Consider the following 16,526-nt stretch of genomic DNA (forward strand, 5'->3'; position numbering starts at 1 on the left):
TGGTGGGGGGGGGTGTGTTCTGTGTCTGTATCTGGTTTTATGATTGAAGATTGTGTGAAAGGGTCTGTTTTTGTAGGCTGACTTTTTAAGGCACTTCTTGTTGTTGCAAGTCAGAAGGTGTCGTCAGTCCGCGTCCCCCTCGGCCCCCGCCCCCCGAGTATAGTCACTTCAAAAAGCGAGAGTCTTCCACTGCATCGTGGACGTCCACGGCCAGTAAATGCGTGCGTGCGTGAACGCGGCGGCCCGTCTTACAGGAAGTGTTTCGGATACAGCCGCTGAGTTAATGGAGCAGAACTGAACTAACCCCGGGTGTTAGGGGTGAGCAGAGGGCAGCCAGGGTTGGTTTTAGAGAAGAGGGTTTTCATGTCCTCCCTCCCTCTCTCCCTCCCTCCCTCCTTAGGGGCAGGCAGGTATAAAGTTACACAGAGCTCTCAGCTTTCTTGGAAGGAATGACCACATGAGTAGCTTGGGGATTAGATTAGCAGGAAGAGCAGACTTAGCCAGGCTGTAAATAGCCCACTTTTTTCACCATTAAAAAGGCCCAGTACAATATAATCAATAGATAGCACTCATCCGATGCAGGAAGCCATATGAGAAGACCTCCCTCAAGTGCTCTGAAGGACAGGCTACAGCAGCTTGGGCCTAATGAAGTTATTATTAATCACTGAGCCTCCTGTTTTGAACTTGTGTGTTGTTTCTCTAGTGGCTGATGAGTGGTCTTTGTGTGCGGGGCTGACTGACTGACTGACTGACTGACTGACTGACTGACTGACATCTCATGCTGCTCCTTTTCTCACTTTCCCCGTCTGTTGTAAACATTCACGAGGCCGTCACTGGCATGTGATGACATTCATGCGGAGAAATGCCGCACACTGAAGTCAGAGTACAGACAACAGACAACAGACGGCGTCAGTAAGCGGTCATATCAAAACCATTCGGTATAAAAACGCTAGGCCGCGGCACATACTGTATTTTACATTAGAAAAATCCCGTGATGCACCATCAAACCAAGATGTCCCTAAAGGTGTTTGTAATGAATCATAAGGATGTCACAGTGTGAAACCTTGGCCTGTTTGGTTGAACAGACACACAGGAATTGAAGAAAGACTCTGAAAGGCTCTGAGTCTCCCTTGTTTTAGTTTTGAAATGACACAGAGTAGATGCAGCTTCCTTTAGGAATTACGTGGCTTGTCTTCAAAGTGCAAAAAAAAACCCTCCAGAACAATTCAGTGCTCAGTCTCACCGACACTTTTTTGTGCTTGTCCATCCATCACACTGTAGGTACACACACACACACACAGTCTGGCCCCCGCTCGCTCACTCAGAGCCTCCCCACAGGTGTTGGGTTACTCTGTAAAGCAGTCTGAATGACGATGAAATCACAGAGGACTGTCTGTGCTCTTGATTCCTGTTTCACTTTGATGTTTCCTCCACTCACAGGAACAAGGGCCACAGAGCCCGACTCATGTGAGGGCTCTGGACCTCTGCACCAGAGCTTTGGTTTCTGCAGACGGGGGAGGGGGGGCAGTAGTGAGGGGCAGAGCTCCGTGTCGTCTCAGTCGTTGGACTTTGCTTTTTCAACTTTGTAGCCAAATGAAAGGAGAAAGCAGCGACGAACATGTGACCAAAAAACGTCCATTTTTGATCAAAAGTAACAGCGCAGGAAGGATTAAAGTGGCTGCACTGCTAACACACCCCCCCCCCTAGCCACCCACCGCTAAATGATCAGCTAAACTCTTCTGTTTTTTTCACCGATGTCAAATAAATAGTGACTTTTGGCTTTTCTTAAGAACCCTTGGCAGGATACATCTGTTAGCACTTAGACAAATACAAGACACCTATAATACTTTAATAGAGCTGCGCCGGAGAGGCTTTTAGACACAAGGTGTTCCACTGTTAGCATATGAGTCTTTTTGTTGATCTCATCAAAGAGCCAACGTTTTCTAGAGGACTTAAAGCAAACATCCGTAAGTGTGGATTAAATGAAGAATAAACTCTTTCATTCTACAGGAACTATGTTTGTTTTTTTCAACCAGTAGACAAGAAGCCACCGTTACTTTTACCAGGTCAAATTTAAAAACCAGCACGTTATACTCACGGAACTGAACTAGATATAGATAGATGTTTAGGCAAACCTGGAGTCATGTTGTTGCCTTTTCTTTTTTTTCTACCCTGACAACTTTTAGTTAGCCTTTGGCTAAATGTTTTCTACTTTTTTCCTTTCTGTTTTCTCTATTCCATCTTCTCTAAAAGCTACTCCCCTGGGAAACTTTTAGTTTTTGTATAACTTGTTTTTCCTTGGCTACATTTTTGTTTTCAGATTCTTTTTAATTTGTTAGCAAAAATGTTATCAATTTATGGTAACGTTTGGATTTTTGTTTCTTGGTTCGCTTCATTTTAGCTCCTCAATTCCCGGCAGAGACATTTTGTTACGTTTTTTTTTTTTTTTTTGTCTTTAGTCATTTTTGTTGATCAGATGTTTTTAGGAAAAGATTTTTTGTTCATTAACATTTTTGTTATTATCGCTAATTTGTACGTTTTCTTCTACTGTTTTAATTTTATTAGCGTTGAGTTATCATTTGTCTAATTGCCAAACCCGCCTTCTGTGAGGTCAGTTTTCATTTGAGCTCTTTTAATTATAAAAATGATAAATTAATGAACAGTGACAGAAGTTGATCCGAGAACTGTTTAAAGCCGCAGGTGGAATTGGAGCCTTTTCCACTGATTTAAAGCACTGACGTGAACCCTGATCCTGACCACACATCACTGTGTTCTCAGGTATCTGAACCACGTGCGGGCGGCCATGCCTCAGGACACAGCTGGAGGATACACCTCAGCCCTGGCCTGTCATCGAGCCATTCAGGACGCCTTCAGTGGCCTGTTCCCGTCGTAGGATTGACAGCAGCTGCGGGATAGAAATGTGACTGAACCCTCAGTAGAACCTGACCTCAGTAGAACCTGACCTCAGTAGAACCTGCAGTGAGCTGCTGCAGCAGACAGAGACTCCTTTTTGGTAAAGATGTAAATACTTTTTTATATTTTGTAATGTTATATTTGAATAAATAACAGATTTTCAACAGTGAGCATCTGTCAACTAAAGGTTTTATTGATAATTCCGTGAAGAAGGGTTTAGAACAGAAGAACAATCCAATAAAAATGAACATCTTCCGCAGCAGGATTTACCCTCTCAGATGTAGGCACTTTGAAGACCACATTCAAGCATTTGACTTTTTTTTCTGTTTTATGATCATTTCAATAGTGTAGCAGTTAGCACGCCTGCCTCAGAAACAAGCAGTGAGTCCTGGGTTCAATTCCCAGAGGAACCAAATGCTTGATAATGTTAATCCTCCTCTGTTCGTCGCTTTGGATAAAAGCGTCTGCTAAATGCATAAAAAAATTAAAATGTAAATTTCTTTGGAGTGAAGCACAAAAGATAAGGTCGTCATTTAACTTTTTAGAAGCAGATGGAATAATATAAGTGAATACATCACTCAGCTGCTTTGTTGGAAAAGAAATCCAATTGTAATTAAAGCACTTTACAGCAAAAGGATATTTTAAAAAATACAGGAACAAATGCAACCATAAAACACAACTTCTGACTTTAAAAAAAAGAAAAAAAAAGAATGTAACTAAAATATGAAGTATTTCTATGTTGACTCTGTAGTTTCTTCACACTTCTGTCTCTTCAGGGCCGGTTCTTCTGCCGTCTCTGTGGGTAAGTCAGAAACCAGTTACGGGGTTAATAACAAATCAAATACGTTATGACGTAGTGAGTGTTAAATCTGAATGGTTGTGATGCAGAAATACTTTTTATGGACTTTAATCTTTATCTTTTGTGTACAAAGTACTCAACATCAGTAAAGCTACTGAATAAAATATATTTTATTTTTAACATTTTCTGTAATAATAGAAGTCGATAAAAAAACCATGGCCTGTGATGTGATGGTAGTGCAGTGGTGAGTGACCTTGTCGTACAGCAACAACGTCACTGTTTTTAGGTGTGAAAGTCAGTGTGAACGGTTGTCTATTTATGAGGCTCTACATTAACATATTTAACCGTCCAGGGTTCAAACCACCTTCACATGGAGTCTGGTTCAGTTTACTCTGACTCTTTTGCTACTCGGCAGGAATTGAACCAGCAAACTGGTAATCTCTAATGTTGCTCTAAGGCAGTACTTCTCAAATAGTGGGACGGGGTTTCCAATGGAATATGGCACAACTGCTGTAATGTTTGAATGATAAAAAAAAAAAAAACCTCCAGTCACTAGGTGGCAGCAACTCATACAGTGGTTTGTACAGATAACGATATACAGTATGTGTCATCAGGTTCAAGGTATTTCAATTCGTTGGAGTGTGGGTCGGGGGATGTGAAAACATTTCTATCCCCAAGGGGCAGCATGACAGAAAATAATGAAGAACCACTGCTCTAACCACCATCATGAATGACTCCCTAAACATGAACTAAGGTCAGATCTCACCTGTCTGTTCCTGCTCTTCACCGCTGCTGTAAAGAACCTCTTCAGGGAGCGTGAATCTCAAACACATCATGTCCTTGTTCGGTGCTACGTTTCGCACAAACTGCACGGAGCTCCTGTCCTGCACACAGAACCCCAGGATCTGTGACGCCCTCTTGGTCACATCTTCGGCAGGGTTGTCATCCTTTGAAAAGCTGTAGCAGTACACCGTCGGTAAGTTGTCGTCAGAGGGCGCCTGCTCCTGCAGGAGGCCCCTGAAGGCGTCCAGAAACTCCAAGGCCAAGGCCGGCAGGTTCATCACTATATGAACGTTCCTTTGTTCTTTGAGCAGAGCAGGAAGTTGCTGCTTCACAGGTCCTCTGATAAAAGCTCTGCCGTCCAGGTTGAACGTTCGCACTTTGTTCTCCACCTTGTTGAGTTTGCAGTTGTGCTGCAACCATCGGTGCGACTCCGGGTTGAGGTCATTGGCGAAAACGTTGGCGCCCACTCGTGCGGCCGGGATGGCGAAAGGTCCGACGCCGGCAAACACATCGAACACGGTGTCCTCCCGTTTGACGAGCTCCACCACACGCTGGTGTTCGGTGCTCAGTCGTGGGTTCCAGTAAACTTTAGAGAAATCAAACTCGTACGCTACGCCGTTTTCTTTTACCTGGAACATACAGACAAATGAGCATCAGCAATGTTGACAAGCAATGTTTCATCTAAAAACAACAGGAAACTTCCAGACTGTGGTTCCTGTTCTGGTCAATTAGTCTGAAACCTGAAATGTTGGTATCCTCTGAAAACCAAAAACTATTTGGTTTCATCAGTTCGACTGTAACGTCTGTCGGTGCAGCGACTGAAGCAGCGAAGAAATTAAAGAAGGAAGAAGGAAGTTCAGATGTTTTTTTGTTTTTTTTTAATCAATGTTTTTAGAGGAAACTGGAGAGCAGCGTGGGAAGGGCAACCTGTCAGACCTGATCCAGGCTGGATCATTGGATCACAACCAATATCTCATCTTCTCTTCCTTGGACCACAAGATTCAAGGTTGTTATTGGTCATAAGAAGTCTCAGGATTTAGAAATAAAACACAAACTTATGCTTCACTAAACAAAAAAGGACTTCACAAGAAGTAAGTATTTAAAAAAATGTATAAAATCAAATACTAAATAGCAGTATGAGGAAAAAAACTTCCTCAAAAAAATCACGTGTTCGTCGACTTCCGTACGCATCTCCCACGAGTCTTCCATATGGTGTTTGCGTTTTCTTTGTAATTTTCTCTCTTAGAGAGACTTTCTCTCTCTAAGAACTCATAATTAAAACCACATTTTATTTTATATCACGGGAATCCTTATATACTATCATTTTTAGTGTATGTCTCTATAGCAATTAAAAACATGTTTTTTTCCATTGTTATTAGCACCAATAAGGGAGTTTTTTTCTTCTTTTTTTCCTGTTATTTCTTATTGGACAAAATGATTTGTGATACAAGCGCATCGAGTTACGAGCTCGGTCCTGGAACAAATTATTCTTGTATGTCGAGGTATTTCTGTACATCATTTCATTTCATAATATTGTACCAATGTCCCAGGTCAAACTCCTTGTGCGTGTAATTGTATTTGGCAATTTTATCTCCCGGACCGATGTCGAAGTCGACGATGGTTGGAAATGCAGTCGATGCCAATGATTATTGGCGTATTGACTTATCTTACCTTGGCCACCATGTTCTCCTCCCCAGCCATCAGCTCCATCTTAAAGTTGCGGTAGGTTGAGTCGATGATGTTGGTTTTATTCACCACACAGGTCACACCAGGGTTTTTGTCCATGATGACCTGACCTACAGTGGAACAGACAGAGACGTCAAACCCAATTTATTTATTTTTAATATACATGTCTACATGTATATTTACATTCGGCAAAGCGTGTTTTTATATATTTATATATACATGTATATATTTAAATATATACATATATTAAAATATATAAACACACACATATATATATATGAGATGTTTCCGTCTCACCTATGAGGTTCTTGTAGGGCAGCTGATGGTCCCTGAGGTTCATGTGTGCGATGTGTCCCACCCTGCTGAAGGCCGAGGTCACGTCCTGACCCTCGGGCAGCACTGCCTCCAGCACTTCTTCAGTCTTCAGGTTGTCATAGGTCAGTTTCAGGTCTTGGTACTGGAGCTCCTCGTTGACACTGAAAGACCTCAGAGCCTCAGCTTCAGACTCTGAGAATGAGCTTTTGGATGAGATTCTGTGAGGGTCCAACAGGACCAGGCGAAAGGCAACACTGTCCTCTGTGTCTGCTAGGACCCGCTGCACACCAGGGCGCTGGATTGTGGCCTTCTTCAAGCTCTTTATCACTTTGTTCAACACCTTAGTGGGCACCCTCAAGGCTGGGACAGTGATGGTCTGTGTGAAGGCTTCCTTGTCCAGAGTGGTCATACCTCTGACCGCTGAGGGTGGTTGGTACAGTTTGGGCTCCATGAGGGGTTTATCAGCAGACTGTGGAGCTGATGTTTGATACCGGAGGCGTGTAGCCGCTGGTTTTTGATTCCTTTGATTGTTTACAGGTGTGACGAGTCTCCTGAGGAGCCTGAAAAAGAAGACGGAAATGAGAAAAGGACATGAATAAAGTTAAGCAATAACATAAACATCACAGAAACGATATTAAAAGTCAGATACTGTTTCAATCATTGATGGAACGCGGTTTCGGGTTCAGACCTTGACATCCTGTTCTCCCATACACGCTTCTAAAGCGTCATCAATGTTCGACGGTTAGTGGCTGCTGATTGGTTAGAGGAGCAAACGGCCCACTTGTGATTGGATGGTCTGATCTATGACGCATACGAGCGACGGAAGCTTTGTGTCACATGACCTGGCGGACAACAACAAACAGAGAACTGCTGATGATTTAATCAGAGGGGTTTTAAGGGCGATTTTAGGCGTGGAGTAAGTCAGTACAGAGTCGTGAGGAGGTTCTGGTGGTTCGGGGAGAAAATGAGTTTGAACGGAGATGCACTCAGAGAGTCATACACCGCTGTGGACGGAGACGACTCCGAAGCTGCTCCTTTATTACCTAATGTAAGTATAAAACACCACTGTGTCCTGTGTTATGGTCAATAACATGGTTTGAAATCATGGAAAGGCTTTGAATTTTGATGTTATAATTGTCGTTGTGGTTCTGTAATCGACCAGACTGCATTTTTAAGACATGAAATGTCTGCAATCTGTCTCTATATTGTTCACAAAAATATTCATTATATGTAGTTTGCTGTAACACAGAGAACTAAGAACTAACTAAGAAGTTAAATTAAGTGGAAATCTGTCAAAACGCGTAGGATTTTTTCCAACATCCTCATATTATTAAAATAGTAAGAAAAAAAACATTATTTTCAAAATATGGCTTGATTAAATAACAATATATATATATATATATATAGATTATGTAAATTATTCTAAAAAAAATTCTAAACAAATACTTGCATCTTCTTTTTTGAAAAGTCAAAATTGTACCTGGATAGAAATGTCACTCATTTCTGTATCAGTAAATGTTTTGCAGTGTTATTCACTCTGTCAGCACCTAACAAAAGAGTCAACTTTAACTACAGGTGCAACACATAAGATGTGAAGATACATTTCACAGCATTGTGCAGTTTTTTTTTTGTTTTTTTTTTGCAGTGAGTTCAACAGAGAGTACTTTGTGTAGTTACATATTAACACTACTTGTCCTGCTTTTAGCTGTGCTTGCATGATTTGAATTCTCCTTAAGGCTGTGGAGGGCACAGATGTAAAGCAGTGTTTTCATTCTTCAGATCAGCTAAATGACCAAATATGATTAGAAACTGAGGAAAACACTCACATGTAGTAGTACAAGGAGTAGTAATTCTAAATATAGTCCCAGTGAAGGCAGGAATATGAAGTAGCTAATGCTAAATGTTTTTTTGGTCAAATTTCTATGTATGTTTTAAATTGTTCTAAAATAGAATTGTAAATGGTGATTGAGTGATATATCCCCTGTTGATGTTATTTCCGAACCATTACTTATCAGTAAACAATTCAAACATGTTGACGGCACATGATGAGAATTAATCCCATCATCGTCTGAAACCAATCACAACACATCAGAAGGGAATGAAACTGCGTGAGAATTTAATTGACGGTTGGTTTTTAGTCCAGTTCCACTCATTCACTCATTACTCAGTGACTGTTCTACTGAAGTGTCTTCTTTTTTGTAGCTTCAACTGCATACAGTTAACCAACAAATAGTTACGTCGAGGGCAACTGGACGGAGTAGGTTTTTTTCTGAAGATGTTTCACCTTTCATCCAAGAGGCTTCTTGAGCTCGTCTACATTTCTTAAATTTGAAATCACATATTTTTGGTTCTACGTTTTGGAATATTTTAGTCCATTTATTCAAATTCCAGCAGCATTTAAAAAAATTAAATAATTATAATAAATCAGAAAATAAAGTAAATAGAATTAATACACTTTACAAACTCAAAGTTTGTGTTAGTCATTTAAATCCCACAGGAAATCTTTTAAGTTAACGGACAATAAATCTTTCAATATTTAAAAAAAAGCAGTTGGGAAATTGTTAAAAAATAATTCAGTTCTCTTGCAGTGAGGATGTGGTGGTGGGTGACCTTTTTGTCCTCAACTGTTTAATTACACGGGGTCTTAAAGTCGACGTCCTCTCTTCCACAACTGTAACTCAGAGTTGAATCAGATGTCGTGGCTAACAGGTCGACGTGAGCTTGTTGTGACACTGACACCAGAGTTGCCACTCATTCTCTGCAGGATATCCCTTATTACAGAGGTCAAGCAGTTTATCCTGAGCTCCGGCAGCTGTCCCACAACCAGCCGCTCAAATCCCAGCCCATCCATTCCCATTTCCATTCCCTGATCCCACATGCCACTGCAGCGTAGTTTCATGTCATCCATCATGAACACCGGCCAGTTGTTCCTGATTCAGTCTCCAAATACTCCGACATAAATAAACACATTTATTCTTTTTGTTCTATCCCTGACGCAGGGATCAGGGCGGACCAGAGCCAAAGGAGCTTCCTTCGCCTCCTCCGTCTTCAACCTGATGAACGCCATCATGGGCAGTGGTATATTGGGTCTGGCGTACGCCATGGCGAACACCGGCATCGTTGGTTTCAGGTGAGGAAACTCCGAAAAAACAACACCAGCTGCAGAAAAACAATTGACATAAAACTCAACAAAATGTTATTGATCTGTGACAGATTCTGACATTCTCTGTCTCTACTCTTTTCTCTGCAGCCTCCTGTTGGCGCTAGTTTCTGTCCTGGCTACATACTCTATACATCTCCTTTTGAAGCTCTGTGATGAAACAGGTGAGTGATTGATATCAGTTAACGCAGCCTAATTTTAGACAAGCGACTCCCTGTGACTTTATCTGTGGGCTTCCATTCAAATTAGATTAATTTAACCCTGTTCAACTCCTCTGTTTGTGAATACATTTGTGCTTTGTTTATTTAACTGGCTTTAAATGACAGAGGAAATAAAAGAGATAAGGACACGATTCAAGCTTTTTCAAGCGTAGTGTTGTTTTTTTTCAATGTTATCAGACTGACTGTTTTCTTATTCATTACCATTGTATAGATACAATGATATGAGCAGATAAGAAAATAGCTTGATAAAATACTGCCATGTAAATAGTACAGAGCACGACAATGAGATTAGACAATTTAGATAGAAACTTAATGGTCAGTTTACAAGGTTTTATAATTAATTTTTATATAATACAGTTAAATAAATATTCTACTTAAATAAATCTTTACATATATTGATACATTATTTTATTTTTTATCTCCCTTTTAAACCCATTGAAACCATGAAATTATTCTTAAATTTTATTTTTTATCTCCCTTTTAAACCAATTGAAACCATGAAATTATTCTCTTATTATTTGTTTATCACCTGGGGGGAAATATAGGATTAAATGACCTTTAAATGTGTCAAAATCAAAAAGAGAGTTGTTTTTTTTTTATCCAAGAAATATTAGGCTGTTTTATTTTTTTTATTTTTTTTTTCTATTTGACCCTCATAGGCATCAATACTTATGAAGATCTTGGAAGAAGAGCCTTACAAAAACCAGGAAAAGTAAGTGTTGTTTTCCTTTTGGTGAGAGTGTGATTGTTTTAACAGCGTTTTTGTAGCTTATTCCAATATGTCTTTGGGTATATGTTTGATTTAAAAAGTCATTTTAACTACATTTCTAAATATTTTTCAGCTACCTATTAGCGTACCTTGTATTTTGAAAACAAACAAGCTTATTGTTTTAAGTTTGTCTTTTGTTATTTTAATGTTGGGGTTTTTCCCATTTCTTGGCTAATCTTAGTTAGCTGTGAAGTAGCCATCTTGTAGCTAGTTCGTTGCTAATTCATCTGTAGTTTTGTCCATTTCAGCAATAAATTCTGATAAATGTTTTATCTAGTAACTTTATTGTGGTCAAAAATGTCTATTGTACATTAAAACATCTGATTTGGATAATTGTATTATTCATTTGTCAGTTATTAGCTAGTTTTTGCTATTTTGCTAACTTGAGGCTGTTTTATTGCTAACTTGTTCGGTTAATTTTAGCCCATTTTGGTATACTAAGGAATTCATTTTCTTAGCATTTTTCTTAGCTGTATTTGTCTGCCAGGTGTTACAGTCAGATGCAGAGAAAATTGTTGTCACACTAGAAACCTAGTTGACCATTTAACCCTCCAATAAAACTCATTTTTACTGGAATGTAAGGTTGAAGTGTTTGAAGTCCACATGATGACATTCTTAACCGTATTCCAACAGCATTTTTGCTGCCAACGCGCACTAATTTCATTTTCTGCTTTTACACTTGTATATTTTATGAACGTTTTTTCACTAATCTTTTCAAATTTTGTTTTCAGTATCTAGTAGCCGTCACTATTATCGTCCAGAATATCGGTGGTAAGTCGACCTCATTTTTCCTCTACATTCAGGCACATTATTTCTGACATGTTAGACAAATTGATTTTGTGGTTCTGCTCAAAGTACAGTGGTGAGGCGGGTCAAGAGTGCTGAGAGCCAGACTCTGGACCCTTCAGTGTGGAGGTCGATAGTGCCTCCTACTGGAGGTCTGGTAGCTCTATGCTGAGTGTCAATCCCTCCTTCCTGTGATTCCATTACCCCGACTTCACTGATAACCTTTGACACTGTCACTGGTGTCCCCAGCCCCCCCCCCCATCCCTCGTGTCTGAGACCAGACTGTAGAGTCTAATTGATCACTGATGGTAAACCAGCACCATTCCTTTGAACGTGGAGTCATCTCTTTACTCCCCCGCCGCCTCCCCCATTAGTCCGCCGCTACGTCCTGCTCTATCTGCATCAGCCACAAATGTCCCTGCCTCCCAGACAGCTGAGAGCAGAGGTGGTAGCTCCCCTCCGCAGTCATTAGTGACACGGCTGAGTGGGTTATTGCCGTACCCTCTGGTATGTTTGTGGTTTTCTCAGCATGGGGCAGTGTGTTTGCCATTGTGAGAGCCCAGCACTCCAGCATGCATCTGTCTACACCCTGGGCCTCTTTTATAAGAGTGCAATTAGCCTGACTGAGTAAACATTCATCTGCACTGCCAAAGGCTGATGGGGCAATTGACCTTAATTACTGCCCAGAGCCCAGAGCTCTTCCAGTCCATCGCTGCCTTCAGTCCTGATGAACAGAAAGTGGCTCTGTCCCCCATCACTGTTTTCACTCGGCAGGTTTACAGCAATTGTACATAAATGCTCATTATTAGAACATGTTTTCTTAACACTCTGCTAATAACAATCCCTTTTTCTCCACTCAAAGGTCTTTTTTATGTTTTAGAGACGTAAGTATGACCCCTGCAGGACCTCGTGTCCAAGTGCTGTGCTCGGTGTTAACCATCTGCTTGAATCTTAACCATCAGTTCATGCTTGTTTTGCCTCCAATGTCAGTGTTTGTTCATCCCCGTGTGGTTGAAGGGACTGGTTTGTGCTGCACTGGTTTAGAAACAGACTAATTACTGAGATTAATTTATAATTTATAAACAAAAGATTTCTACTAGTGTTAAAAGAACCAAGTTTTATTATGGTTTGATGTTACTTTAGCCCCTAGTGGACAATCTATATATTGATTCGGGGCATTTTTTTTCAACATAAAAGAAAAAATAATAAAGGAAAATGTTGAACTGAGAAAAACTCCAACAACTGAAACTTGAATTCACCTTTATATGTCAGTAAATCTTACACAAGAAAACTTTAAAACTGTACAAGTCAAAGGCCATGTGGCTCCTATCCCTCCCCTCCAGGGGGCGCTGCAGTGGCAGTTTAATTACTTTGCAATAATTTTTGATTATCCTTTTATTTAATTATAAAACATATTTAAAACAAATCATCACTTAAGACCACTGCTTTGGGGGGGTTGGGGGGGGGGGTTATAGTGGCTGGGCTTCTTTTAAGTAGCGACTAGTACTGCCACCTACTGGGTCTACTTTTAAATGGCAAACCTGAGTCTACACTTGTTGGGCAGTTGGTTAAAAGCATTAAAAAGGATTAGCTTTGTGTATTCTGTCTTTTTTAAGGACATTCGAGCGTGCTCCAACTATTATTTGAATTGTTGCGGGAACATTTTGGTCGAGGCGTTTCTAAACTGCTCCCTCCTAATGCCACCTTATTGACAGGACTTAGTGTTCATAAACACCAGTGGTTATTCTCAGAGTGTGTGTCCTTGTGTCTGTGTGGGCTGGAACGTTGTTGGAGGAATTTTCTTTTCCAAACAAATACAGGATCTGTGGGATTAGGGTCTGGGCTTATTAAAACGAGCGAGTGCAAGACGTGGCCTGGAGGCAATAAGGCCCCGGCTAACTCTGGCTCTGCCTGGCTTCACAGATTTAAACCCCCCAACATTACCTCCCTTTATGACTGACCACACACTGCATCTAAATCCCTGGTTCATAACAAACCCGTTACATTGAAATCCTCTTTTCCTGGTCCACTGCATCCTGTCCCTCCTTTTGCGCCTCCATTTTTGGAAGCTAACATGACCTCTGAGGAGTGACCCTGACCCGTCCTCTCATTGGCTCCCTGAGCTCTCAGAGAATTATGTCGCTACCTGTCAGATTCGCATAATATCCTGTTTCCGGGTGAGGTGGAAAAGGGCAAAAATACCTGGATTAGCGTCAGAGATTATTACTGTTAGCATTCCTCTGCCGTGGCTGCTGCTCCAGCCTCTGGAATATCTGCATAGCGGCAAGAGCTTTCTCTGATGATCTCTTTGAGCTGCCTGCCCCACCCTTGTGCATTAACTCAGAGCTGTTACACCCCCACCCACCCTCCCAACCACCCCCAACCCCTTCACCCTCCACCCCGTCATCCCACCCGACCTCCAGTTTCCCTGTGCTGGATAACACAGCATCATAACAGTGTTTGTCATGTGTAGTGTTTATGATTCACTAGTTTCTGTTGGAAGTGTGTGCTTTTACAAATGTATTTGATCTAAAAAAAAATGACTGAACCTCTTTCCTCTGCTCCCCTCAGCCATGTCGTCCTATCTCTTCATCTTGAAGTCAGAGCTTCCAGCCGCCATAGAAACCTTCATGGGCCCAAACCAAACGGGGTAGGTGGTCAGCGGTTTAGTCCAGTAATTTGATCTGTCCATATATATGTATATATATATATATACAGTATGTCCTCTGTTTAACCATGTTGTGATGTATGTAGCTTCAGTAAAAATATATAATTTAGATCAATCCTTATTTATTCCCCCATTTATGTTCCCATTTCAACGTATCTGTGGCTAACATTTAGCTCCAAATTGTTACCTAATTGTTACCTACTATTTGTAGTTTATAATTAAATCTTATTTATCAACATTTTTTTCTCCCTTTGCTATAAGTTTAGAAACGTCTGTTTACCATTAACCAGCCACTTCCACTAAACTTTCACAAAATCTTTTCACCATTTTTTAATTGTTTATTTTAAAAACAATCCATTTTAGATTTACTTTCTGCCCACTTTAACATCTGGTATTTTTTTATTAAATACTACTCATATACTCATTACTTAAAAAACAGAGTAAATCTAGCTCTACTTAAAAAAAAGCCTTAAAACAAAGTCAGACATCACTCACATTTAAAAATGTAAAAAAGCACTTGAGACGGAAGAAGAATTTACGTCTTTGTCTGTGAGCTCGACACTCGTGCTGCGTGTTGTGTTGCATGGATCGTGCCCAGAGGAAATGTGTTTATGACACAGTCGTTCATCAACCTTCAGCAGAGTTGCTCCTGATTGGCTCGGGCGGACGAGCCCTTGCGGCCAAAAATGTAACTTCCATCACTTTCTTATGAGCCACAGCGGCAGAAGGCAGAGCTGTAGCTGCACTCGGACCAATCCGTCAACATCGGACGCTTTCACACACAGCTGCTTTGTATTAGTGCTCTCCTCTCACCCCCAAATCTCTCACACATGTTCCCCGGAATCAGACTGATACAAGGGGATATCAGTTTTGCCAGTCTAATTACAGCTCACCGCAGAGAGAAACAAAACATTTCTGTTATTAAGCTGATTTGCGATGTTAACGAACACAAACACCAGATTTAATCAAAGCTGAAAGGAATGGGTTGAGTTAGATTCAAAAGTGTCTTTTTTCTCTGGCCCATTAATTGTAACGCTTTTTTTTTTCCTATCTTGGTAAAAGGTTTGGTTTTCAGTGTAAACACACAACTTGTAATTCCTTTCGTTTCCCTCTAGGGGCGCTGTTGATGCATTTTAATGGGTTAGGTCTGGTTCAGTGCAATTATTTATGCGAAAAACAAGTAACAATATTAATATTTATATAAAACTGGTTTTTAGTTGGTGAAATTATTTTACATGAATAACAAAAAAACAAGTAACAATATTAATATTTATGTAAAACTGTTTTTTAGTTGGTGAAATTATTTCACATGAACAAATAATTTGTTATTCATTTAGTTCAAATGTACAATATCGCAAAAATGTTTGAAAAAACATGTTCAGTTTATGGCACAGTGTTGATGTGCAGAGATGCTGTTTTTTTATATATAAATTGATCCGGATATTGACAAAATGAATCTGAGACCACAGCAGGAAGGAGTGGTTAGTTGTCTTGCCTTACAGCAAGAATATCGCTAGTTTGATTCCCTGTAGTAATTGATAGATACTGTAGGAATGGCCGATGTGAACTAAATTCAACAGACAAAAGGATTTGCGCTACCAGCACAGCAACACCTGCAGGCGAGGGAGGGGAACTACATGCTCACTGCTTACAGAACCAGAGACACGACTGACCCCATGGCTTTGGGTTTTTGCAGGGTCAGCCAGGCTGTAGCTGATCTTCAGGACGTATCATGAAATTGACTTGTTGGCGGTCACACTCCAGCCCCAGCTGAGAGCTGTGCTGCGTCCTGTTATACCGTGAAATGTTACACATTTCATGGGTCTTCGAAGTATCCTGTGCCTGTGCAGTGAGCCTGCAGGCTTCTGAAAGTGAACCCCACTAGTGGTCAAATCTTTTTTATTCATCTCCGTGTCTGCATAACAGAATGTAAAAGTGGAGAAAGGGGCTAGCTAAGCTGTGGTGAGGTGCGTCAGCTAAACTTAGGGTAGATGGAGTAGGAATGATTGGACAGGAGAGCGTGGGGGTCAGAGCGCAGGTCCCTTTGACATCCAGTTACAGAGCAGAGACGGTGTAGACGCACAGACGAATCCATCAGCGCCTATGGAAACACCACAGCTGTGAAACTGCCAAACAGGGGTCAGTGGGTGTTGATGTGGTCGGAGCAGGTGCTGCTGACTGTGGGAGCCCCATAAAGAGCGTTGGAGCCAGTCCCTCATGACCCCAAGCTGCGGTCCAACACAGCAGCAGGAGCACCCCAACGGAGCCGGCATGCCTTCCACATGTGTCACCTCTCAGGCTGCCTCCCCCCTGCCCCCCCCTCCTCCTCCTCCTCCTCTTCCTCTCCCTTTACCTCCCCAATCCTCAATAAACCATCAAGGCCATCCCTCAGCTAAGGAAAATATTATTCCCCTTCTCCGCAAACC

The 16,526-nt window shown here is 41.1% G+C and overlaps 3 protein-coding genes across 4 annotated transcripts in view; 2 read left to right on the forward strand and 1 right to left on the reverse strand.

Annotated features, from left to right (window-relative positions):
• mnat1 (MNAT1 component of CDK activating kinase) overlaps positions 1–3,611 on the forward strand; it is a 60,186-nt gene extending 56,575 nt beyond the window's left edge. The window contains exon 8 of the mRNA XM_008307528.3: positions 2,779–3,611. Coding sequence (XP_008305750.1) covers positions 2,779–2,893 — 115 coding nt within the window. The 3' untranslated portion in view covers positions 2,894–3,611. The remainder of the gene's footprint in view (positions 1–2,778) is intronic.
• On the reverse strand, positions 3,086–7,284 carry trmt5 (tRNA methyltransferase 5). 2 transcript variants are annotated; one of them, XM_008307509.3, is made up of 5 exons: positions 7,185–7,284; positions 6,479–7,056; positions 6,167–6,291; positions 4,479–5,124; positions 3,086–3,709 (listed from the first exon to the last, which is right to left on the reverse strand). In XM_008307509.3, the coding sequence occupies exons 1-5, from the start codon at positions 7,190–7,192 to the stop codon at positions 3,648–3,650; spliced, it is 1,419 nt and encodes a 472-aa protein (XP_008305731.1). In that variant the 5' UTR covers positions 7,193–7,284; the 3' UTR covers positions 3,086–3,647. The 2 variants fall into 2 exon arrangements, with proteins under 2 accessions (XP_008305731.1, XP_008305740.1); XM_008307518.3 differs by having other exon boundaries at positions 7,146–7,196.
• A 32-nt stretch (positions 7,285–7,316) lies between these two features.
• slc38a6 (solute carrier family 38 member 6) overlaps positions 7,317–16,526 on the forward strand; it is a 16,367-nt gene continuing 7,157 nt past the window's right edge. The window contains exons 1-6 of the mRNA XM_008307498.3: positions 7,317–7,544; positions 9,496–9,626; positions 9,747–9,820; positions 10,537–10,589; positions 11,378–11,417; positions 14,004–14,082. Coding sequence (XP_008305720.1) covers positions 7,461–7,544; positions 9,496–9,626; positions 9,747–9,820; positions 10,537–10,589; positions 11,378–11,417; positions 14,004–14,082 — 461 coding nt within the window. The 5' untranslated portion in view covers positions 7,317–7,460. The remainder of the gene's footprint in view (positions 7,545–9,495; positions 9,627–9,746; positions 9,821–10,536; positions 10,590–11,377; positions 11,418–14,003; positions 14,083–16,526) is intronic.

This window comes from Cynoglossus semilaevis, chromosome 1 (genome assembly GCF_000523025.1).
Source record: "Cynoglossus semilaevis isolate Cse_v1.0 chromosome 1, Cse_v1.0, whole genome shotgun sequence".
Classification (NCBI taxonomy): domain Eukaryota; kingdom Metazoa; phylum Chordata; class Actinopteri; order Pleuronectiformes; family Cynoglossidae; genus Cynoglossus; species Cynoglossus semilaevis.